Here is a 24408-nt window from a genome sequence, read left to right on the forward strand (position 1 = left end):
ACGTATAATTGTAATGAATAGAAACACAGTGATGGATGTGTGTGGTGTTTACAAGAAGATGACTTAACTGCATTTCACCTTGCACTGCACACATACTTGACTTGTTTACGACTTGAAAAACTGCTGTTGATAAAAGACTTCCATACTCTTGACATGTCACAGTAGGTCATGTTGGAGGTGTTCAAACTCAAGCTAATTAAAATGCTTTTTTTTTTTTTTACATCTATAGCAGGGGCGCTCACACTTTTTCTGCAGGCGAGCTACTTTTCAATTGACCAAGTCGAGGAGATCTACCTCATTCCTATTTATAATTTATATTTATTTATTTATGAAAGAGACATTTTTGTTAACAAGTTAATGGTGTTTAATGATAATACAAGCATGTTTAACACACATAGATTCCTTTCTTTCATGAAGACACGAATATAAGTTGGTGTATTTGATTCTGATGACTTGCATTGATTGGAATTAGACAGTGGTGCTGATAATGTCCGCATTTTCAAATGGAGGGAAAAAAAAGTCCTCCTTTCTGTCCAATACCACATGAAAGTGGTTGGATTTGGCATCTCATTTGTCCAACTTGCATACTGGTTTTTAAACACTTTGTTGTGAGAGTAGCATATGTGTGTGGCCCTTTAATGTCTGGCAGCAGGTGAGTGACGTCAGTGAGTGTGTGGGCAAGCAAGTGAGAAAGCGGTCGTGAGGGCGGGGGAGAAATACATTGGCATCAAACTCCGTAGCTTGCTAGCTTGTGCACGCTAGCTTTCTGAGACTCTTATTTTGTTAGCACAGGCAGGATGAAACAGGTCTTTTATGGTGAAGACAGGAACTGTGCAGTCGGTCTTTAGAGTTTTGACAGTAGGTACGGAGTCTCTAGAAATAAAATGTGTTTCTCTGCGTCCGCCCTGTTAGCGATTTTTTTCTTAAATATGAGCTTGCAGCAGCCAGCGTCATCTCACAAGATCCTCGAGTGCCGAGAATGTCAAACAACTGACGAAAGTGAAGTCTTGGTATGATTGATGATTGCTCATTTTTATGTATATTTTTTTAATGCCTGGCTTGAGATCGACTGACACACCACGATCGACGTAATGGGCACCCCTGATCTATAGTTTCAGAAATTGCATATAGTACTGATAAGAGCACCAATAAATACCAGTATCAAATAATCTTAACTATATACATCCCTAATACCAAACTGGGATTGTGGCGTACAATTACAACGGCAGGCCATTTATGTTTACTACATTTACATTGGAGCGAACGTACTGTGGGTTTCATTTTTGAATATGGAATATTTGAGTCTTTATATTGAAGTAATGAAGAAAAAGTGTGAATTATCGCATAAAAGTGGCCAGGAGGTCATTATTTGAGTCTGTTATGTATTGGTTCTGTTGGTTAAAAAAAAAAAAACAAAGGTTCCTACTCCAACCTCCCCATTACACATGGCTATGTTTTGCCATGCAAATGCTGGTTGTTTGCATGCAATAGTGTTACACCGGCCACTTTACGTACAGCAGATGAAGGAGAAGAAAGACAAATCCCAGTGAAATCCGAGCTGCTCCTCTGCGGTGCTTCGGTCCGACCGTTTCAGAAATATTTCTCATGCTTTTAATAATTTGGCACTGCCTGCTCTACTGTAACCTTGCTTCACTTGAGCACGGCATTCTTGTGGAGATGCCACACGTGTGCATAGGATTCCTGACATTATTCCACATCACTGTCAGTCAGACTGGCCGTGAACATGAACGCTGCATATACCCTCTTTCTTTTCTCTATAAAAACCACAAACCTGGGTGGGTGAGATTCCGGGCTGGAATGGGAAAAGTGGCGGGGGAAGAGGAAGAAGATCAGCACTAAATGTGGCCACACGCCGACGCCCACAGCAGTGTGCATGAAACCCCTCTCTCTTATCCAAAACAAACTGAGCATTCATGCCCTGCACCATACACCGACCTGGGCCCATAAACTCTGCTCCACCAGATATTCACCTACAAATTATTGTCCTTAAACAATATTACGCTCAACTTTATTTTGAGAAAAAATTAACTTTAAACATTGTAATTGGAACATAAACTTTTGAATATCCAAGTTAAATACAAATACAAATAAAATATACCGTATTTTTCGGACCATAAGGCGCACTGCCAATGACAGGTCTAGTCAGGTCTATTTTCATACCAGATTATAAGGCGCATTAAAGGGGTCGCATTATGATTTGTTTCTACATTTAAAACTTCTTTGTGGTCTACATAACACGTAATGGTGGTTCTTTGGTCAAAATGTTGCATAGATCAGTGATTTTCAACCACGCGTGAGATATTGTCTGGTGTGCCGTGGGAAATTATGCAACTTCACCTAATTGGTCCCCCAAAAATTTTTTGCAAATTAATAATTATAATAATGTGCTGTTGTCTAGTGCCTGTGCTGTGTACAGCATGGCAGGGTAATCTCGTAATAGTCCACATCAGAAGGGGGCAGCAGGTAGTTCATTGCTTAGTAGAAGTCGGAACACGTCGAGGATGCATTGTCATGATCCCAATATGCAGAGCACACAGCAGGAGACAACGTGCAGGTAAAAAAGGTATGCAACGCTTAAAGCAAAAATTAACAAAAGGCACTGAAGCAGAGGGATGGCTGTGTAAAAGAAAAGTATTAACTGAACTGGCTACAAAGTCAACCAAAACAGAATGCTGGACGACAGCAAAAACTTACAGCGTGTGGAGCAAAGACGGCGTCCACAAAGCACACCCGTACATGACATGACAATCAACAATGTCCCCACAAAGAAGGATAGCGTATGCACAACTGAAATAGTCTTGATTGGCAAAGCAAAGCAGGTGCTGGTCTGAAGCTGCTACAGGAGAACACCAACAAAACAGGAAGGGTCACCAAAATAACAGCGCAAGACATGAACCAAAGCACTACACCAAGAAACAACAACAAACTCAAAATAAGGCACGACAACCTGGTGGAGTTTCATTTTGTAATCTTTTCTGCTGGTGGTTTGCCTCCGTATTTTTTTTATGAAGTAAATGTGCCTTGGCTCAAAAAAGGTTGAAAAACAACGACATACATGATGTTTTACAGATTATTTTCAGGCTGTGACGATTTGTGGGTGGGTCTTCTTGACGTGCCTCCACTTCGGCAGCGTCTTGTCTTTGTCGTACCGGTAGTTTTAGCGCTTCCTTAGCGAGTCTATACACAGCTTTTAGTCAGAACTATATGGTACTTTGTAATGGAAATGGCAAGAGCAGAGGATGAAAGCCCCAGAACAAGAGGATAGCGAAACACAAGGAGCTTATTGACTACGACACTGACTAGCGCACATTTTCAGGACTTCTGCATATCCCAAATACACATCAACAGGCACCAATAGGTAAAGATTGTTGGTTTTGCATAATACTGCAAAACAAAACGCCAGATAACATGTCTCCTAATAGGTGCCATTTTGGGGTCCTAATACACACACCATGATAAAACCGTATGTTGAAGCACAGTATGTCTGACTACAGTAGCTGTAATGCTTCAACAATCCATCAAGACGTGCGACATTTGTAGATTACCAAAGTCAGGCTTTTGGAGCGCCATGTGCAATGTTGTATATTCTCAATGAAACATCAATGTTTTGCTTGCTTACGGGTACTTGCTAGCGTCATTTATTGAACTGTTCGCTAACCTGCAGTCCACATGTACTGTATCTCTTATGTGTGACTGCAAAATACTCGTCACACTTCTCATTGCACCAGGTACCAAAGACAATTGCTTCGAGGTCAGCAAGCACAACCACAATTAATATGTATATAGGGTGCACTGGGTTATAAGGCTCATAAATGGTTTATGTGACATCACGCAAGTTCACCTCCCGTTGAACACATCGGGCTTCAACGATACATTGTGGAGTTTATAGATAAATAGTACTTTATTTTTTCCTTCAGGAAAATTTTAAATACAGCGATCACTTTGTGCAAAGACAGCACGGCCTTGATGTTCCATGCGGATTCTGTATGTCACTTGTTACTCAGAAATGTGTTCATGCAAGATTTGATTGGGATAGGACACTTCTTAGTGGGGAAAGATGTTTGTGTTTCTTGTTTTCATGTTAGCATTTAAGATAGCTAGCAAGCAAACGCGAGTCAGTCCAAAATTTGAATCAAAGTGCGGTTATCAATTACGTTTTTTCAATCATTTTAATTCACTAATACAAATCATCGGGAGTTCTACCAGGGTTTATCTACTGTTTGTGTGTCTGTAGTACAAAGGCCTGCGACTGCAGAAGCCGCTCTTACAGCCAGTAACAAAGCATACACATGGCGATTAATTTCCATTAATCCTTCGATTAATTGACTTGTTGACTTGTCGGCCCAGGTCCAACAATACCACCCTGCAGATGCAAATTGAATACTGGGGTTGCATACAGCGACATCGAACCTTATCAGGACATCAATATGGTTGAGTTAGCGAGCTCCTATCAGGCCTCTGCTAGTGTGACACACTGATGCTGCCGATGAAATCCAGGTCAGACATTGTTATGGTAACCCTGCATAGATAAAGGAAGGGGGTTTGGCCATATGTCAACATGTCCATGACCATGGCACACAGTACATTCACATCTGCAGTAATAAAGTGCTTTTCAAAGCAAAAATCAACTTACAGTGTTGGCGGTAACGCACTGAAATCAGAAAGGACGCAAAATTCTGGAAGTCCACGTGGATTTTTTCAAAATTTTTTACCGATTATCGCTTTCTGCCGGTGTTTTGTTTTGTTTATATTTGCCGGGTCAAATTAATAATTATTGGTCAACTTCAAAGTGATGAACTTTCCAGGGCAATTTCTTAAATTTTGATCCGCCAAAAGTTTTATTGATTACAAATACTGCATTTCCAGTGTTAGGACTTCGTGGTGTTATTTTTTGGGGTGATGGCGAGCAATAAAGCCAAGAAGCCGAGGTTCAATAAAAAGTGGCTTCAGGAGTAAATGGCTGACTTATGAAGATGAAAGATGTTTTGCACGCCACGTAAACGGCCCAAGAAAAAAAAAACACCTTTACACCTGATGTTCAAAGATCCAGCCTCACCAGGCACAAAGAATTTGGCTCCCTACAGTTCCTCTCTTAGGTCGGAATGACGAGGCTGTCGATTTGTTACAAGTCTTTATTGATGTTTTCTACAAAACCCAGCAGCCATCCACCATGCTAGTGACACTCCTGAACATGCTAGCACTCCCTCTCCTAACACACCTGACTCACCCCACATACTGCCATTCTTAAAGGGGAACACACAGCTTATGGCCATCACCAGAGATGAAATGCTAGAGTGCCACTCTATTAAATCACATTGAAACTAACTTGCTAAATTGTAAGTTTGTTGGCATTATTTGCCATGAAAGTGCAGATTTGGCGCTTTTAAAGGACTGTTGAGCTACATACAGGTAAGAATAATCCATTCCATTTGTCATATGCATGTATGCCCTGGCACACCATTATCATCATTTCACGACCCAAGCAAAACACTTTTTACACTTTTTAACTGAAATAAATACAACTACAACCTATTACATAAAAACATAGCAAAAAATACCGGCAATGGTAAAGTTTAGATTCATTAAGGAAAGAAGGTTAATTATTGTTTATAACAATTTATGATTTTATAATAATTTCACCTATTCAGTGGCCTAGTGGTTAGAGTGTCCGCCCTGAGATGGGTAGGTTGTGAGGTCAAACCCCGGCCGAGTCATACCAAAGACTAGGGATGCACCGAAATGAAAATTTGTGGCCGAAGCCGAATAAAATTTAAAACCTTGGCCGAAGGCCGAATACTGAATACCGAATAATGTATGCAGTTTTTCACAATTTTTTTTATATTGCATAAACAGCCTACAATAAATGTTTGGACATGTTTTTTTAAATAAAGTACATTTTTATTGAATATTGACATGTTTTTAATATTCCAGTAGCCTTTGCTTTTCAAGAAAAGGCACAAAGTTTTTCATTTATATTAGGCCTTAAAACAAAACATGGATTCCAAAAAAAAATAAAGTGCATTAAAGTGGATAAACCCACAACAAATGAATTATTGTCCTTTTGGCAAAAGTCTGCTTAGCCACAGTAGATAGACTAATAATGTAAACAGAAGATTCAAGTAAATCTCAATTAAGTGTGTGCTTGTAACCTCATACACTTATCCAGGTAGCCTACACAACAGGCTAATAATGTAAACAGCACACACACAATGTAAAGAGCACACATCAGAGAAATACCGTCTGATCGGTATCGTGTAACGGGGCTCAATGTGCTCCATGAGTCTCCGAAAGCCAATGTCCTCCACAACACTAAACGGTTGATCATCCAAAGCCATAAACTCCATTACCTTCTTTGTAATTCCGTTTGCTTTGGCACTGTCAGTCGCAAACTTTTTCGTCCTCTCAAAGACGTCGGCCACGAGGCACCTCCTCGAGACAGTCTGGCTGAACATTCGTTGCAAACTGCAATACTTTTGTCACTTTCCGACACTTTGAAATATCTCCACACTGCTGACATTTTTCCGAAGGCGCCTGGTTACAACATCACCGCATCACTGCACGTTGGTTGATTGCGTCACCGCGTCAAAAAATTGCGTCATTGCGTCACACGCCACTATTCGGCCTTGCATTTAACTCATTCCACCGAAGGCCGAATGTGGCTTTTTTTGCCATATTCGGCCGAATATATTCGGTTACCGATTAATCGGTGCATCCCTACAAAAGACTATAAAAATGGGAGCCATTACCTCCCTGCTTGGCACTCACAATCAAGGGTTGGAAAAGGGGGTTGAATCACCAAAAAATATTACCGGGCGCGGCCACCGCTGCTGCCCACTGCTCCCCTCACCCCCCAGGAGGTGCTCAAGGGTGATGGGTCAAATGCAGAGAATAATTTCGCCACAACAAGTATGTGTGTGACAATCATTGGTACTTTAACTGAATAAACTTAAGGCCGCCTTTAAGCTTCAGTAATGCAGATGCTGTATCTTATCCGTTGTGGTGAAGAAGGAGCTGAGCCGGAAGGCAAAGCTCTCAATTTACCGGTCGATCTGCGTTCCCATCCTCACCTATGGTCATGAGCTTTGGGTTATGACCGAAAGGACAAGATCACGGGTACAAGCAGCCGAAATGAGTTTTCTCTGCAGAGTGGCGGGGCTCCCCCTTAGAGATAGTGTGAGAAGCTCTGTCATCTGCGAGGAACTCAAACTAAAGACGCTGCTCCTCCACATGGAGAGGAGCCAGATGAGGTGGTTCGGGCATCCGGTCAGGATGCCACCCGAACGCCTCCCTAGGGAGGTGTTTAGGGCACGTCCAACCGGTAGGAGGCCACGGGGAAGACCCAGGACACGTTGGGAAGACTATGTCTCTCGGCTGGCCTGGGAACGCCTGGGGATCCCCGGGGAGGAGCTGGACGAAGTGGCTGGGGAGAGGGAAGTCTGGGTTCCCTGCTTAGGCTGTTGCTCCCGCGACCTGACCTCAGATAAGCGGAAGGGGATGGATGAATAAACTTACATATTCATAAAAATGTGTTTTCTTTAGTATTATTTTTTGAATCAACTGAATAACGTTTATGGCAACCTTTTTCCAAAAACACAATATAGAAAGTGAGCTATAACAGGATAATGCATACATTTATCATTTGTTTTCAAAAAGTTTACAAAAGAGTGAAACCCCAAAATGTTACTGTGGGACCCCATTTTTATGACTTCATAGCACCAACACTGACTTCTATTGACAGCAGAAGACAGCGACTGGCAGCTCTTAACTTAACTCTCCCTGATTGGATGAACTCAGGCTAAGGCTGTAAGCTAGCAAATATGAAATATGACAATATGAAATATTTAATTAATGAAATTAAACAATGGATGTCCGCAAACTTTTTGCAACTCAACGCCAAAAAAACGGAAATGCTGATTATCGGTCCTGCTAGACACCGACCTCTATCTAATAATACAACTTTAACATTTGACAACCAAACAATTAAACAAGGCGACTCGGTAAAAAATCTAGGTATTATCTTCGACCCAACTCTCTCCTTTGAGTCACACTTTAAAAGTGTTACTAAAACGGCCTTCTTTCATCTCCGTAATATTGCTAAAATTCGCTCCATTTTGTCCACTACCGACGCTGAGATTGTTATCCATGCGTTTGTTATGTCTGGCCTCGATTACTGTAACGTATTATTTTCTGGTCTCCCCATGTCTAGCATTAAAAGATTACAGTTGGTACAAAATGCTGCTGCTAGACTTTTGACAAGAACAAGAAAGTTTGATCATATTTCGCCTATACTGTATATACCTTTATATACATATATACATACATATATACCTATACTGTATATACCTTATGTACATATATACATACATATATACCTATACTGTATATACCTTTATATACATATATACATACATATATACCTATACTGTATATACCTTTATATACATATATACATAGATATATACCTATACTGGCTCGCCTGCACTGGCTTCCTGTGCGCTTAAAATGTGACTTCAAGGTTTTACCACTTCCGTATAAAATACTACACGGTCTAGCTCCATCCTATCTTGCCGATTGTATTGTACCATATGTCCCGGCAAAAAATCTGCGTTCAAAGGACTCCGGCTTATTAGTGATTCCCAAAGCCCAAAAAAAGTATGTGGGCTATAGAGCGGTCCTCTCCAAGGTTTTCCGTTCAAACTCCAGTTCTCTGGAATGCCCACCCGGTAACAGTTTGAGAAGCTACCTCAGTAGAAGCATTTAAGTCTCATCTTAAACGTCATTTGTATACTCTAGCCTTTAAATAGACTTCCTTTTTAGACCAGTTGATCTGCTGTTTCTTTTCTTTTTCTCCTCTGTCCCCCCCTCCCTTGTGGAGGGGGTGCGGTCCGGTGGCCATGGATGAAGTACTGGCTGTCCAGAGTCGGGACTCAGGATAGACCGCTCGTCCAGGGTCGGGACCCAGAATGGACCGCTCGCCTGTGTATCGGTTGGGGACATCTCTACGCTGCTGATCCGACTCCGCTTGGGATGGTTTCTTGTGGACGGGACTCTCGCTACTGTGTTGGATCAACTTTGGACTGGTCTCTCACGGTTGTGTTGGATCCACTATGGATTGAACTTTCATAGTATCATGTTAGACCTGCTCGATGTCCATTGCTTTCGGTCCCCTGGGGGGAGGGGGAGGGTTGCCCACATATGCGGTCCTCTCCAAGGGTTTCTCATAGTCATCATTGTCACTGTCACCGACATGCCACTGGGTGTGAGTTTTCCTTGCCCTTATGTGGGCCCTACCGAGGATGTCGTTGTGGTTTGTGCAGCCCTTTGAGACACTGGTGATTTAGGGCTATATAAATAAACTTTGATTGATTGACTGAAATAGCATAGCAAAAGTAGTCACGTTAAGTATATTCTCCTTCTATAGTTGACAAAAAAGCAATTGCGACACGCTAAAGAAGAAGTTTTGAAATTGCTCAAAGTTGACACGAGACGAGTAAAAGTCAAATGGGCATAACTTTACAACTTTAGTTAGCTTTAGCTAGCTCTCGTTAGCCAAGAGTGCTGCTAAGCCGGTGCGTTTAAGTGCAGCTGGGATATTTGACACGCGGGACTGTAATGTTACTGCTGACACGCGGGACAAGCAGCTGATGTTACTGCCGACACGCGGGAAAGAGTCCATTGGGACCACCGTCCCTGGCCTGCCTGTCAGGGTGGAAACTAACGGGAGTAGTCCGAAGAAGAAGCCGCTGGCCGGCCTTCAAATGGCGGCTCGGGGTTATGAGCCCAACGCGGCAAAGTGACGCCATAAACACAACAGCTCGGTGGAAATAACAACAATGGTGAGTAACTTCTTTCTTACCCAATTGAGCTCGCAATCCTTTAAGCGTCGTGCTGCCATCCGCCATTTCTTCTTCAACTTTTCCTATCCCGGGTTTGTGTTGTTCTAGAGCGGGGGCGCGCATCACATCTCGACCGGCGAGGATCCCACGACGCGGGGACGTGGACGTCAAAGAGCAGCGATTGCATCAAGAGGTCTCACTGTGCGTCTGCTTTTCACAATCCGTCGTGAATCAAAAGAGCCCAAATAGGGCAATATACTAACATTAGCATTTTATTCACACTATAAAATCAATATATAGGGCAGACGGGAATAATCAACTATATTTGCTCATCTTTGTTGGCAAACATGTCGTAAGTTACGGCGCAATTTTATTGGAGTGAAGCGTGAGTGCTCTTTTCCTAATAGACGATTACGCAAGGGGCCGGAAAGGGGAGCGGTTTAATCATGGCGTTCTTCAATTGGCGGGTGGCAACAATTTGAAGCAGACTTCATTTCATTTCAAAGCAGAAGTTGCAACAAATCACCTTCGTATTTTTTTTCATTTAAATACTTTCTGCAGCGCTTAAAAAACAGTAAAACAGCACTCATATAAAGGCCATTACACCAAAGCAATGTCAGAAAATAAAATGTATTGAAGTGCAATCCATTGATTGATTGATTGATTGACTATTTTATTATTGATTGCACAGTACAGTACATATTCCGTACAATTGACCACTAAATGGTAACACCCCGATACGTTTTTCAACTTGTTTAAGTCAGGGTCCACGTTAATCAATTCATGAACTATAAATACATTTTACTTGGCAAAAAAAAAACATGATAATACAAACCCTGTTTCCATATGAGTTGGGAAATTGTGTTAGATGTAAATATAAACAGAATACAATGATTTGCAAATTCTTTTCAACCCATATTGAGTTGAATATGCTACAAAGACATATTTGATGTTCAAACTGATAAACATTTTTTTTGTGCAAATAATCATTAACTTTAGAATTTGATGACAGCAACATGTGACAAAGAAGTTGGGAAAGGTGGAAATAAATACTGATATAGTTGAGGAATGCTCATCAAACACTTATTTAGAACATCCCACAGGTGTGCAGGCTAATTGGGAACAGCTGGGTGCCATGATTGGGTATAAAAACAGCTTACAGGAAATGCTATGTATTTCACAAACAAGGATGGGGTGAGGGTCACCACTTTGTAAGAAAAGTGTCAAACAGTTTTAGAACAACATTTCTCAATGAGCTATTGCAAGGAATTTAGGGATTTTACCATCTACGGTACGTAAAATCATCAAAAAGTTCAGAGAATCTGGAGAAATCACTGTACGTAAGCGATGATATTACAGACTTTTGATCCCTCAGACGGTACTGCATCAAAAACCGACATCAGTGTGAAAAGGATATCACCACATGGGCTCAGGAACACTTCATAAAACCACTGTCAGTAACTACAATTGGTCGCTACATCTGTAAGTGCAAGTTAAAACTCTACTATGCAAAGCCAAACCCATTTATCAACAATATCCTGAAACGCCGCCGGCTTGGCTGGGCCCGAGCTAACCTAAGATGGACTGATGCAAAGTGGAAAGGTGTTCTGTGGTCTGACGAGTCCACATTTCAAATTATATTTGGAAACAGAGGACGTGGTGTCCTCCGGAACAAAGACAAAAATAACCATTCGGAAGTTCAAAAGCCAACATCTGTGATGGTATGGGGGTGTATTAGTGCCCAAGGCATGGGTAACTTACACATCTGTGAAGGCACCATTAATGCTGAAAGGTCCATACAGGTTTTGGAGCAACATATGTTGTCATCCAGCAACATTATCATGGACGCCCCTGCTTATTTCAGCAAGACAAGTGTTACAACAGCGTGGCTTTGTAGTAAAAGAGTGCGGGTACTAGACTGGCCTGCCTTCAGTCCAGACCTGTGTCCCATGGAAAATGTGTGGCGCATTATGAAGCGTAAAATAGGACAGCAGAGACCCCGGACTGTTGAACGACTGAAGCTCTACATAAAACAAAAATGGGAAAGAATTCCACTTTCAAAGCTTCAACAATTAGTTTCCTCAGTTCCCAAACCTTTATTGAGTGTTGTTAAAAGAAAATGTGATGTAACACAGTGGTGAACATGCCCTTTCCCAACTACTTTGGTACGTGTTGCAGCCATGAAATTCTAAGTTAATTATTATTTGCAAAAAAAGATAAAGTTTATGAGTTTGAACATCAAATATGTTGTCTTTGAAGTGCATTCAATTGAATATGGGTTGGAAATGATTTGCAAATCATTGTATTCTGATTATATTTACATCTAACACAATTTCCCAACTTATATGGAAACGGGGTTCGTACAAAAATAAAAAGAGCAGCGCATGCATGCCATTACACTCTTTGCGCCCCCCAGGAAATGGAATGTATTTAAGCACTATTAAATGAACTGTAATTTGTTTGAATTATTCTGATTGCATATTTATTACAGAGAAATAGAAAATAAGAATTAGAAACAATAAAAAAAATGCTGCCGGTGCCTTCTTCCAAAAATGTAACGGCAACATGAAGTATGCTAAGATAAACTAAATTTTTTGTTTATTGTTATTTGAACAAAATAAACAATTTAGTTAAAACTCACTCAGTTTAGATCCCCTCCTGAAATTGTGTAATATTCCACAAGTCACATGATCCAGGAAGCACGCCATTCAGATTATGTGCAGGTCACAGTAAGACCAAAGTTAAGAGTCCTTTCTTTTTTCCGGACAGTATTCCATTTAAGGGGTTAATTAAAATCCCAGCAAATTTTCCTAAATCATTTCTTTATTTTTTGCAACAAAATTTTGTTCCGTTATTATTATTTCTCACTGGCACTCATGGAGGGCGGACTCTCCCCTTTTCCTCTCTCTTATCTCTCTGCTTGCTTCTTTTGTCTTGTCTTAACTTTCTTCTTGTCTCTTTTTGCACTGCTCTCCAAATCTAAACATTGGAACTATTTAACTGGCCTCAATGAAATTGACAAGATCTTGGGTTTGGGGGAACCTGCTTGTGGTGACAGAGCGGTTGTTGCTGGACACACCACAGACTCTGGGGAGAAGAAGTAGCGCCACGGGCCTGGCGACATTCTCAGCAGAGGAGGTGGAGATATCTATGACACCAGGACATCTGCTGATTGGAGTAAGCCGTCCTCTGGTTTGTCCACAAACAGGAAGTTGCTGACAGCCTTCAAAGTAGCCCAAAGCTGCCACAAATGATTGGAGGATGCGGGAAGAACCTTGGACACTCTTGGGATTAGGATAACATCGGACTGTCTGCCCCGCAGGATGAATTTGAGGACCAGTCATAGACAATTTAAAGTGAAAAGCAAATTTAATTTTCACTGGCATACAAACAATTCTCACTTGGATTGTTTCCCTGGCTTGGAGACTCTACTGAAGGACAGTGTGGCGAAGACACAACAAACTCCCTTCTTGTCTCTCATGGACACACACCTGTTGTTGTTGACTTTGGACTATCGGCTGCACGACCTTAAGGCCGCGGAACAGAGACACATTGCAGGCCTTACACACACACAACAATATACGCCACACACACATACCCCAACGCCCTTGATGCGAATCCCTTAGAGGTAATGGACAGATGGGCAGCGCCTGAAGAGCTGCAGCCCCCCCAACATGGCCCCCACTCCCTCCCCTCTGTTGCAAGTCTGGAGATGTATGTTGTAATATGAAAATGTGTTTTTCTATGGAGGTTTTTTCCCACTCCAGACTGGACCCCCTTAAGAGCCCAGTCTAGATTGTATTTTTTTACTCATCCTTCCTCCACGTCCCATCTTTAACGGGGCGCCTTGTGGCGACCCATCAGCGTTCCTGTTCTGTAACCCTGTACACTGTTTGTTTGTCTCATCTTGAACAAGTTTGTGCTGAAAACAAAGTGTCCTTGTACTTGTGCAATGACAATAAAGACTTACCTACCTACCTACCAACATGCTATTAGCATATACGCCAGCATGTGGTCATATATTATGTATATTTTATGCTAAATGTTACTGTCACTTCCAGTCCTGTGCTGAAATGAGTCCTCCTGGACTTGGTAACCATGTACACAAATAACACAAGTTGCCTGAAATGGGCCAATCAACATGTTTAGTCCTTCAATTATCAGATTGAAATAATAAAAAAATGACATTAAGTTTGTTTAACAAGCAAACGTCACTCATTCAAAGCTTGTTTGACTAGCATACAGAAAATATATTGTCATTTAAATGCAGTGGCGGGCCGTGCGTTTCCCACCTAGGCCTTCAGTGATGTCCTACTTAGTCCGACTTCAATAAATACCATGAATTGATTAAAGTGGACCCCGACTTAAACAAGTTGAAAAACGTATTGGGGTGTTACCATTTAGTGGTCAATTGTACGGAACTGTGCAATCCACTAATAAAAGTTTCAATCAATCAAACCTCTCAAAATACCATCAATTATGTCGCCACATGACCACAGCTTGAAAAACGTATATAAAGAAACACACGTGCACACCACTGGCCTTTGAACCACCTCAATTTGTCACTAGTGTACAAAACGGGCTATTTTTCGGCACATTTAAAAATCAATAAACCCGCATCGGACGTTGTTCCGTCAAAACTAAAATAATTGTAAAAAAAAAACCATGTTAAATGTGAAAAAAATATATTTGAACTCACAAATTGTAAAGACATTGGTACCGCTCGTAGTTGGTTGATTTGATTCGAGTGGAAGTGGCAGGCAAACCATTTCACTGCAGGACAGCTTAACTCGTTTCTGGGGTCGGCCAACCTCGTTTCACAAGATGTACTTTCTCTTTAAATATCCTTCTTGAAAATGCCCTTGCATATATATTTATATATATCTGCCACCTATTCTTAGTGTGAGTCTAAGTCTAATCAATGTTTTGTTGGTTAAAAAAGGGACTACCGCGGATTTCTCCGCTGGCCGGGTATGGCTCCGGTGCCACTTTCTGCTTTGGTAAATCACAACTTGTGATTGGGTACTTGGGAGTGACAAGTGAGTGTCCAATCACAGTAACCTTCAACGTAAGGCTACCTAGATGGGCTACTGTCCACAACTTGTGACCTGATTGGCTATCTGAATGTCCTCATTCGTTAAAAACTGCACATCCGCCGCTAATGTTGGTTCAGAAGTCCATCCTTCCATTTTCTACCGCTTATTCCCTTTCGGGGTCACGGGGGGCGCTGGCGCCTATCTCAGCTACAATCGGGCGGAAGGCGGGGTACACCCTGGACAAGTCGCCACTTCATCGCAGGGCCAACACAGATAGACAGACAACATTCACACTCACATTCACACACTAGGGCCAATTTAGTGTTGCCAATCAACCTATCCCCAGGTGCATGTCTTTGGAAGTGGGAGGAAGCCGGAGTACCCGGAGGGAACCCACGCATTCACGGGGAGAACATGCAAACTCCACACAGAAAGATCCCGAGCCTGGATTTGAACCCAGGACTGCAGGACCTTCGTATTGTGAGGCAGACGCACTAACCCCTCTGCCACCGTGAAGCCCAGTTCAGAAGTCCTCCGGCAGAATTCATACAGCGCTGGCAACTAGCTAGGTGGATTTTGATTGGATAAAAGCTCTAACCTAAAAGCAGCAATACTGGAGCCTAATATCACATGAAGAGAATACGATCCATCCATTTTCTACCGCTTGTCCCTTTTGGGGTTCCGAGTGGTGTGGGTTCCTATCCCAGCTGCATTCAGGCGGAAGGCGGTGTATACCCTGGACAAGTCACTACCTCATCACAGGGCCAACACAGACAGGGCCAACACAGACAGACAACATTCACACACTCGGGACCATTTAGTGTTGCCAATCAACCTATCCCCAGGTGCATGTCTTTGGAGGTGGGAGGGGCCTATCCCCAGGTGCATGTCTTTGGAGGTGGGAGGGGCCTATCCCCAGGTGCATGTCTTTGGAGGTGGGAGGGGCCTATCCCCAGGTGCATGTCTTTGGAGGTGGGAGGGGTCTATCTCCAGGTGCATGTTGGAGGTGGGAGGGGCCTATCTCCAGGTGTATGTCATTGGAGGTGGGAGGGGCCTATCTCCAGGTGCATGTTGGAGGTGGGAGGAAGCCGGAGTACCCGGAAGGGATCCCACGTGACTGTGTGGATTCCCTCCGGTGAATAGTTGTATATATTTTTGAAAAGTAAATGAAAAATAAAATGAAGTTGTATTAATTTCTGATCACAAATGATGTTAGGCCAGTAGAGAAGGCCTTGCTGGCGACCACTGTCGAAACGTCTGACTTTAAGCCATTGGGTCAAATCAAAGATCAAGTGATGACGTTCCAGCATAGAAAACCAGCACTGATCCGACTGCACCCTCTAGTGGTTCAAAAGGTTATTGCATTGCGTACATGTAGATTTATTAAGTCCTGAACATCATTAATACTTCCTATTTAATACAGGGAACACTGATTATACATTTCCTTACTTGAAATAGGAATGGAAACTGTACTAAATATAGCTTTTGAAGGAATAAAATGAGTGATCTTTAAAGTGTATGAAGAGCGATATATGTATTGAACGCACGTAAGGTCTTTGCTGTAATGCATGGAAAGGGGTGGAAAAAAGAAATCTTACCTTCAAGGACTTGTTGGGGATGGATGGAAATGTCCACCCGGTCGTCTGAAGAAGTCCTCCCAATGAGGGACTATCCTATTTTCTTCTGGCTCTTGTGTTTGTACGCCCTCCTCTGTGGCCGTGAACACTGAGGCCTGTGTTGTGCCACGTCTCACATGCTCTGCCCTCAGGCTCGTCATCTGCAGCACATGGGAGACAGGAAGTCAAGACACATGCAGGGTTCAAGTTGAAAGGCTGTTAAAGGTCTGCCGCACTTCAGTGGGTGCAGCACACTCATTGTCCATCCTCACAAATAGTCCAGAACTCTTTTGTTCTTATTTCACTTCTTGGCCCTGGTGTCCATGGCAACAGGACCAGGCTGCAGAGCCCTAAGTAAGAAGCCTTGACTTGGCCTTCAACCACTTTCTGCAAACGTCCATAGGAGTTACAGTATGAGCAATGTTTAGAAATCATGCATTTGCGGCCTCAAGGTCTGCAACACGGCTCACGTGGTCCTCTGAGGGCCAGGACATAGGAGTCGGAACACGCCCTGGGGCCCTGGGCGGTCTGCATGGAACATCGTGTCGAGAAGGGATCAGCAAACAAAGCCAACAAATGCTAAATAAATGGCAAATAAAACCAATGAAATATTCAGTAGGCCCTTTAAAAAACAAATAGAAGCCATGTCGGATTAAATTGTCCAGGTTTTAAAAAACTGAAATAATGACAATAATTCAATTATATCAAATCATATCAACTTTATTTATAAAGCAATCAAACAATCAATCAATGCTTATTTATATACCCCCAAATCACAAATGTCTCAAAGGACTGCACAAATCATTACGACTACGACATCCTCGGAAGAACCCACAAAAGGGCAAGGAAAACTCGCACCCAGTGGGCAGGGAGAATTCACATCCAGTGGGACGCCAGTGACAATGCTGACTATGAGAAACCTTGGAGAGGACCTCAGATGTGGGCAACCCCCCCCCCCCCCCCCCCCCCCCCCCCTCTCTAGGGGACCGAAAGCAATGGATGTCGAGCGGGTCTAACATGATACTGTGAAAGTTCAATCCATAGTGGCTCCAACACAGCCACGAAGTTCAGTTCAAAGCGGATCCAAGACAGCAGCGAGAGTCCCGTCCACAGGAAACCATCCCAAGCGGAGGCGGATCAGCAGCGTAGAGATGTCCCCAACCGATACACAGGCGAGCGGTCCATCCGGGGTCCCGACGAGCGGTCCATCCTGGGTCTCGACTCTGGACAGCCAGTACTTCATCCATGGTCATCGGACCGGACCCCCTCCACAAGGGAGGGGGGGGACATAGGAGAAAAAGAAAAGAAGCGGCAGATCAACTGGTCTAAAAAGGAGGTCTATTTAAAGGCTAGAGTATACAGATGAGTTTTAAGGTGAGACTTAAATGCTTCTACTGAGGTAGCATCTCCAACTGTTACCGGGAGGGCATTCCAGAGTACTGGAGCCCGAACGGAAAACGCTCTATAGCCCGTAGACTTTTTTTGGGCTCTAGGAATCACTAATAAACCGGAGTCTGTTGAACGCAGATTCCTTGCCGGGACATATGGTACAATACAATCGGCAAGATAGGATGGAGCTAGACCGTGTAGTATTTTATACGTAAGTAGTAAAACCTTAAAGTCACATCTTAAGTGCACAGGAAGCCAGTGCAGGTGAGCCAGTACAGGCGTAATGTGATCAAACTTTCTTGTTCTTGTCAATATATATATATATATATATATATATATATATATATATATATATATATATATATATATATATATATATATATATATATATATACATATATATATATATATATATATATATACAAAATATACCAGTCCAAAGACTTGTATATCATTTATATATATATATATATATACATATATATATATATATATATATATATATATATATATATATATATATATATATATATATATAAAATGTTTATCTATGGATAAAACATGTTTTACATGATATTACAGGTGTTTCCTTTGCCCAATGAAAAGCATGTGTCTAGTTGTCAGTTACATAATTGTTGTGTTTATAAAAAGAGCAGAATAGCTTATATTTGTTCTCCACAAATAAAAAAGACAATAAAAAGTGAAATAAAAAGCATGTGTCACTTATGACTTGATTCATCTGGAAGAAGAAAAACGTATTTTGTCTGTGCTTTGAAACACGAAATCAATTCCAATAAAATATATTTTCAATATGTTAATCATTTGGAAAAAAAAACAACAGCGTTTTTTGTATTGAAATTTTTTGGGACATATATATTTTTATTCTATTTAATAAGTTGTTGTTTTTTTTATATATATAAAGAAGACATGAATTGAAGACATGTGCTATTAGCTGAGATTAATCGCGATTAACTATGGACAAAATGTGATTAATCACATGTATCGAGTTTGTTTAGATTGGCAGCTCTAAAAAACACCTTGTGTTCACTGTCACTACAAAGACAAACATTTGAATAAATTTAAAATGTTTGTGCTTTTTGAAACTATAATTATGTCAAATAAAAATGCATTGCTTGTATCTGTGCAGGTGTGCCTAATAAATTGACTTAAAAAAAAACGCTGTTTTTTCTGACCAGGCGGTGGCGCTACAGGGCAGTGAGTGGTACTACTACTTGTAAACATGATGAAGTGAACAAGCAGAGGTGGTAGCCAAAGTACTACAGAGGTGGTAGCCAAGGTACTACTACTTGTAAACATGATGAAGTGAACAAGCAGAGGTGGTAGCCAAAGTACTACAGAGGTGGTAGCCAAGGTACTACTACTTGTAAACATGATGAAGTGAACAAGCAGAGGTGGTAGCCAAGGTACTAAAGAGGTGGTAGCCAAGGTACTACAGAGGTGGTAGCCAAGGTACTACAGAGGTGGTAGCCAAGGTACTACTACTTGTAAACATGATGAAGTGAACAAGCAGAGGTGGTAGCCAAGGTACTACAGAGGTGGTAGCCAAGGTACTACTACTTGTAAACATGATGAAGTGAGAGGTGGTAGCCAAGGTACTACAGAGGTGGTAGCCAAGGTACTACAGAGGTGGTAGCCAAGGTACTACAGACGTGGTAGCCAAGGTACTACTACTTGTAAACATGATGAAGTGAACAAGCAGAGGTGGTAGCCAAGGTACTAAAGAGGTGGTAGCCAAGGTACTACAGAGGTGGTAGCCAAGGTACTACTACTTGTAAACATGATGAAGTGAACAAGTAGAGGTGGTAGCCAAGGTATTACAGAGGTGGTAGCCAAGGTACTACTACTTGTAAACATGATGAAGTGAACAAGCAGAGGTGGTAGCCAAGGTACTACAGAGGTGGTAGCCAAGGTACTACAGAGGTGGTAGCCAAGGTACTACTACTTGTACACATGATGAAGTGAACAAGCAGAGGTGGTAGCCAAGGTATTACAGAGGTGGTAGCCAAGGTACTACTACTTGTAAACATGATGAAGTGAACAAGCAGAGGTGGTAGCCAAGGTACTACAGAGGTGGTAGCCAAGCTACTACTACTTGTAAACATGATGAAGTGAGAGGTGGTAGCCAAGGTACTACAGAGGTGGTAGCCAAGGTACTACAGAGGTGGTAGCCAAGGTACTACAGACGTGGTAGCCAAGGTACTACTACTTGTAAACATGATGAAGTGAACAAGCAGAGGTGGTAGCCAAGGTACTAAAGAGGTGGTAGCCAAGGTACTACAGAGGTGGTAGCCAAGGTACTACTACTTGTAAACATGATGAAGTGAACAAGCAGAGGTGGTAGCCAAGGTACTACAGAGGTGGTAGCCAAGGTACTACAGAGGTGGTAGCCAAGGTACTACTACTTGTACACATGATGAAGTGAACAAGCAGAGGTGGTAGCCAAGGTATTACAGAGGTGGTAGCCAAGGTACTACTACTTGTAAACATGATGAAGTGAACAAGCAGAGGTGGTAGCCAAGGTACTACAGAGGTGGTAGCCAAGCTACTACTACTTGTAAACATGATGAAGTGAGAGGTGGTAGCCAAGGTACTACAGAGGTGGTAGCCAAGGTACTACAGAGGTGGTAGCCAAGGTACTACAGACGTGGTAGCCAAGGTACTACTACTTGTAAACATGATGAAGTGAACAAGCAGAGGTGGTAGCCAAGGTACTAAAGAGGTGGTAGCCAAGGTACTACAGAGGTGGTAGCCAAGGTACTACTACTTGTAAACATGATGAAGTGAACAAGCAGAGGTGGTAGCCAAGGTACTAAAGAGGTGGTAGCCAAGGTATTACAGAGGTGGTAGCCAAGGTACTACCTCTCGTAAACATGATGAAGTGAACAAGCAGAGGTGGTAGCCAAGGTACTAAAGAGGTGGTAGCCAAGGTACTACAGAGGTGGTAGCCAAGGTACTACCGAGGTGGTAGCCAAGGTACTACAGAGGTGATAGCCAAGGTACTACAGAGGTGGTAGCCAAGGTACTACAGAGGTGTTAGCCAAGGTACTACTACTTGTAAACATGATGAAGTGAACAAGCAGAGGTGTTAGCCAAGGTACTACAGAGATGGTAGCCAAGGTACTACAGAGATGGTAGCCAAGGTACTACAGAGGTGGTAGCCAAGGTACTACAGAGGTGGTAGCCAAGGTACTACAGAGGTGGTAGCCAAGGTACTACAGAGGTGGTAGCCAAGGTACTACTACTTTTAAACATGATGAAGTGAACAAGCAGAGGTGGTAGCCAAGGTACTACAGAGGTGGTAGCCAAGGTACAACTACTTGTAAACATGATGAAGTGAACAAGCAGAGGTGGTAGCCAAGGTACTACCGATGTGGTAGCCAAGGTACTACAGAGGTGATAGCCAAGGTACTACAGAGGTGGTAGCCAAGGTACTACTACTTGTAAACATAATGAAGTGAACAAGCAGAGGTGGTAGCCAAGGTATTACAGAGGTGGTAGCCAAGGTACTACTACTTGTAAACATGATGAAGTGAACAAGCAGAGGTGGTAGCCAAGGTACTAAAGAGGTGGTAGCCAAGGTACTACAGAGGTGGTAGCCAAGGTACTACTACTTGTAAACATGATGAAGTGAACAAGCAGAGGTGGTAGCCAAGGTACTACAGAGGTGGTAGCCAAGGTACTACTACTTGTAAACATGATGAAGTGAGAGGTGGTAGCCAAGGTACTACAGAGGTGGTAGCCAAGGTACTACAGACGTGGTAGCCAAGGTACTACTACTTGTAAACATGATGAAGTGAATAAGCAGAGGTGGTAGCCAAGGTACCAAAGAGGTGGTAGCCAAGGTACTACAGAGGTGGTAGCCAAGGTACTACTACTTGTAAACATGATGAAGTGAACAAGTAGAGGTGGTAGCCAAGGTATTACAGAGGTGGTAGCCAAGGTACTACTACTTGTAAACATGATGAAGTGAACAAGCAGAGGTGGTAGCCAAGGTACTAAAGAGGTGGTAGCCAAGGTACTACAGAGGTGGTAGCCAAGGTACTACTACTTGTAAACATGATGAAGTGAACAAGCAGAGGTGATAGCCAAGGTACTACAGAGGTGGTAACCAAGGTACTACTACTTGTAAACATGATGAAGTGAACAAGCAGAGGTGGTAGCCAAGGTATTACAGAGGTGGTAGCCAAGGTACTACTACTTGTAAACATGATGAAGTGAACAAGCAGAGGTGGTAGCCAAGGTACTACAGAGGTGGTAGCCAAGGTACTACAGAGGTGGTAGCCAAGGTATTACAGAGGTGGTAGCCAAGGTACTATTACTTATAAACATGATGAAGTGAACAAGCAGAGGTGGTAGCCAAGGTACTAAAGAGGTGGTAGCCAAGGTACTACAGAGGTGGTAGCCGAGGTACTACCGAGGTGGTAGCCAAGGTACTACCGATGTGGTAGCCAAGGTACTAAAGAGGTGGTAGCCAAGGTACTACAGAGGTGGTAGCCAAGGTACTACTACTTGTAAACATGATGAAGTGAACAAGTAGAGGTGGTAGCCAAGGTATTACAGAGGTGGTAGCCAAGGTACTACTACTTGTAAACATGATGAAGTGAACAAGCAGAAGTGGTAGCCAAGGTACTACAGAGGTGGTAGCCAAGGTACTACAGAGGTGGTAGCCAAGGTATTACAGAGGTGGTAGCCAAGGTACTATTACTTATAAACATGATGAAGTGAACAAGCAGAGGTGGTAGCCAAGGTACTAAAGAGGTGGTAGCCAAGGTACTACAGAGGTGGTAGCCAAGGTACTACCGAGGTGGTAGCCAAGGTACTACAGAGGTGATAGCCAAGGTACTACAGAGATGGTAGCCAAGGTACTACAGAGGTAATGGCCAAGGTACTACAGAGGTGGTAGCCAAGGTACTACTACTTGTAAACATGATGAAGTGAACAGGCAGAGGTGTTAGCCAAGGTACTACAGAGATGGTAGCCAAGGTACTACAGAGATGGTAGCCAAGGTACTACAGAGGTGGTAGCCAAGGTACTACAGAGGTGGTAGCCAAGGTACTACAGAGGTGGTAGCCAAGGTACTACAGAGGTGGTAGCCAAGGTACTACTACTTGTAAACATGATGAAGTGAACAAGCAAAGGTGGTAGCCAAGGTGCAATCAGACGTGTGAGGCAATAAGCGCCAGAATAGGGCATAGACGTTGGTTTAGTGTTGTTTTATTGCCGCAGATTAATGAGTAACTCCTCATAAGCGAAGGTGCAGGTGGGTCGACTTCTCAAGTTCTTGAGTGTACTCAGGAAATATGATATTTAATAACCTTGTCTCTATGTCTACCGCAGCACCTTCCAGAAGCTTCTTGATGCAATGAACCGGCTGAGGAGTCTGCTCTCAGTCTGCCTGCTGGCTTCAGGTGAGATCTTTTATCTCAGGGGCGTCCAAACTTTTTCCACAGAGGGCCGCACACGGAAAAATGTAAGCATGCGGGGGCCATTTTGATACTTTCAAACCATAACAAAACATATGGATTTATGTTTATATCCTTAAGGCTGCTGGGGAACATAGACAGTCTCAGTCACTAAAATGTTAAAAATAAGTCAAATTATTTTTATATAATGTTTACAGTAAATCTTTATATCAACTTAAGGTTGATATAAAGTAAAACAAATAAGGGTTTATACCTTTTCTGTCAAAGACAACTTTGTTTTTTATTGTAAACCTGAAATATGCAGTATTTAGATGGATAGATAGTACTTTATTGAGTCCTTTAGGAGATTTATTTTATTTAGCAATTAAAGCCCTCAAAGATCAATAATTCAGGACACCATTGATTTTAATTTAATATTTTTGAGTAATCACAGTGAAAAGTTTAATAAAATCCTACTAAATATATTTGAGATCCTAAAGGTTCCCCACTCATAAAGTGATGCATTTGTATTAGGTTTTTTTTTTACTTTTAACCCCTAAATTCCAAGATCAACTTCCGATATATATCTGTCAAATTTAAGTTTGAACTATTATTTTGTTTGTTTTATGCTCTTTTGTCAAAACTTTGATGTTTTTATATGGCAACCATACATATTTTTTACACATAAAACATTTTAAAGTGATAATTTTTAAGTAATAATTCATTATAACAGATTTTTTGTCCTTTTTTTCTATCCATCCATCCATCCATCCATTTTCTACTGCTTATTCCCTTTGGGGTCGCGGGGGGCGCTGGTGCCTATTTCATCTACAATCGGGCGGAAGGCGGCGTACACCCTGGACAAGTCGCAACCTCATCGCAGTGTCTTTTTTTTGTTTTTTTGAGCAATGAAAATAAAAGAAAATAAAGACAAAAGGGAAAAAAAACTGCCTGCATGGCAGCTTTGTGTCAACATTGCCACTTTTTCTCATTAGATTTCACCTCATTCCACTTTTTTAAAATATTTTAGTTTTATTTTTGCAATACTGTCAATTTTGCAATTTTTGCAGAATGTGTGGCGGGCCGG

General features: G+C 42.2%; 2 protein-coding genes across 18 annotated transcripts in view; one reads left to right on the plus strand and one right to left on the minus strand.

Moving 5' to 3' along the window:
* map7d3 (MAP7 domain containing 3) overlaps positions 1–10039 on the minus strand; it is a 64848-nt gene extending 54809 nt beyond the window's left edge. For 16 of the 17 annotated variants that reach the window (XM_061900000.1, XM_061899999.1, XM_061900001.1 and 13 more), the window contains exon 1: positions 9878–10038. In XM_061900000.1, the coding sequence (XP_061755984.1) occupies positions 9878–9980 (103 nt within the window). In that variant the 5' untranslated portion in view covers positions 9981–10038. Of the gene's footprint in view, positions 1–9877 lie in introns of all 17 variants that reach the window. The other variant, XM_061899984.1, reaches the window with a different exon arrangement.
* adgrg4a (adhesion G protein-coupled receptor G4a) overlaps positions 9459–24408 on the plus strand; it is a 61066-nt gene continuing 46116 nt past the window's right edge. Inside the window, exons 1-3 of the mRNA XM_061900005.1 lie at positions 9459–9857; positions 9966–10058; positions 23257–23327. Of these exons, the coding sequence (XP_061755989.1) occupies positions 23282–23327 (46 nt within the window). The 5' untranslated portion in view covers positions 9459–9857; positions 9966–10058; positions 23257–23281. The remainder of the gene's footprint in view (positions 9858–9965; positions 10059–23256; positions 23328–24408) is intronic.

This window comes from Nerophis ophidion, linkage group LG05 (genome assembly GCF_033978795.1).
Source record: "Nerophis ophidion isolate RoL-2023_Sa linkage group LG05, RoL_Noph_v1.0, whole genome shotgun sequence".
NCBI classification, from domain to species: domain Eukaryota; kingdom Metazoa; phylum Chordata; class Actinopteri; order Syngnathiformes; family Syngnathidae; genus Nerophis; species Nerophis ophidion.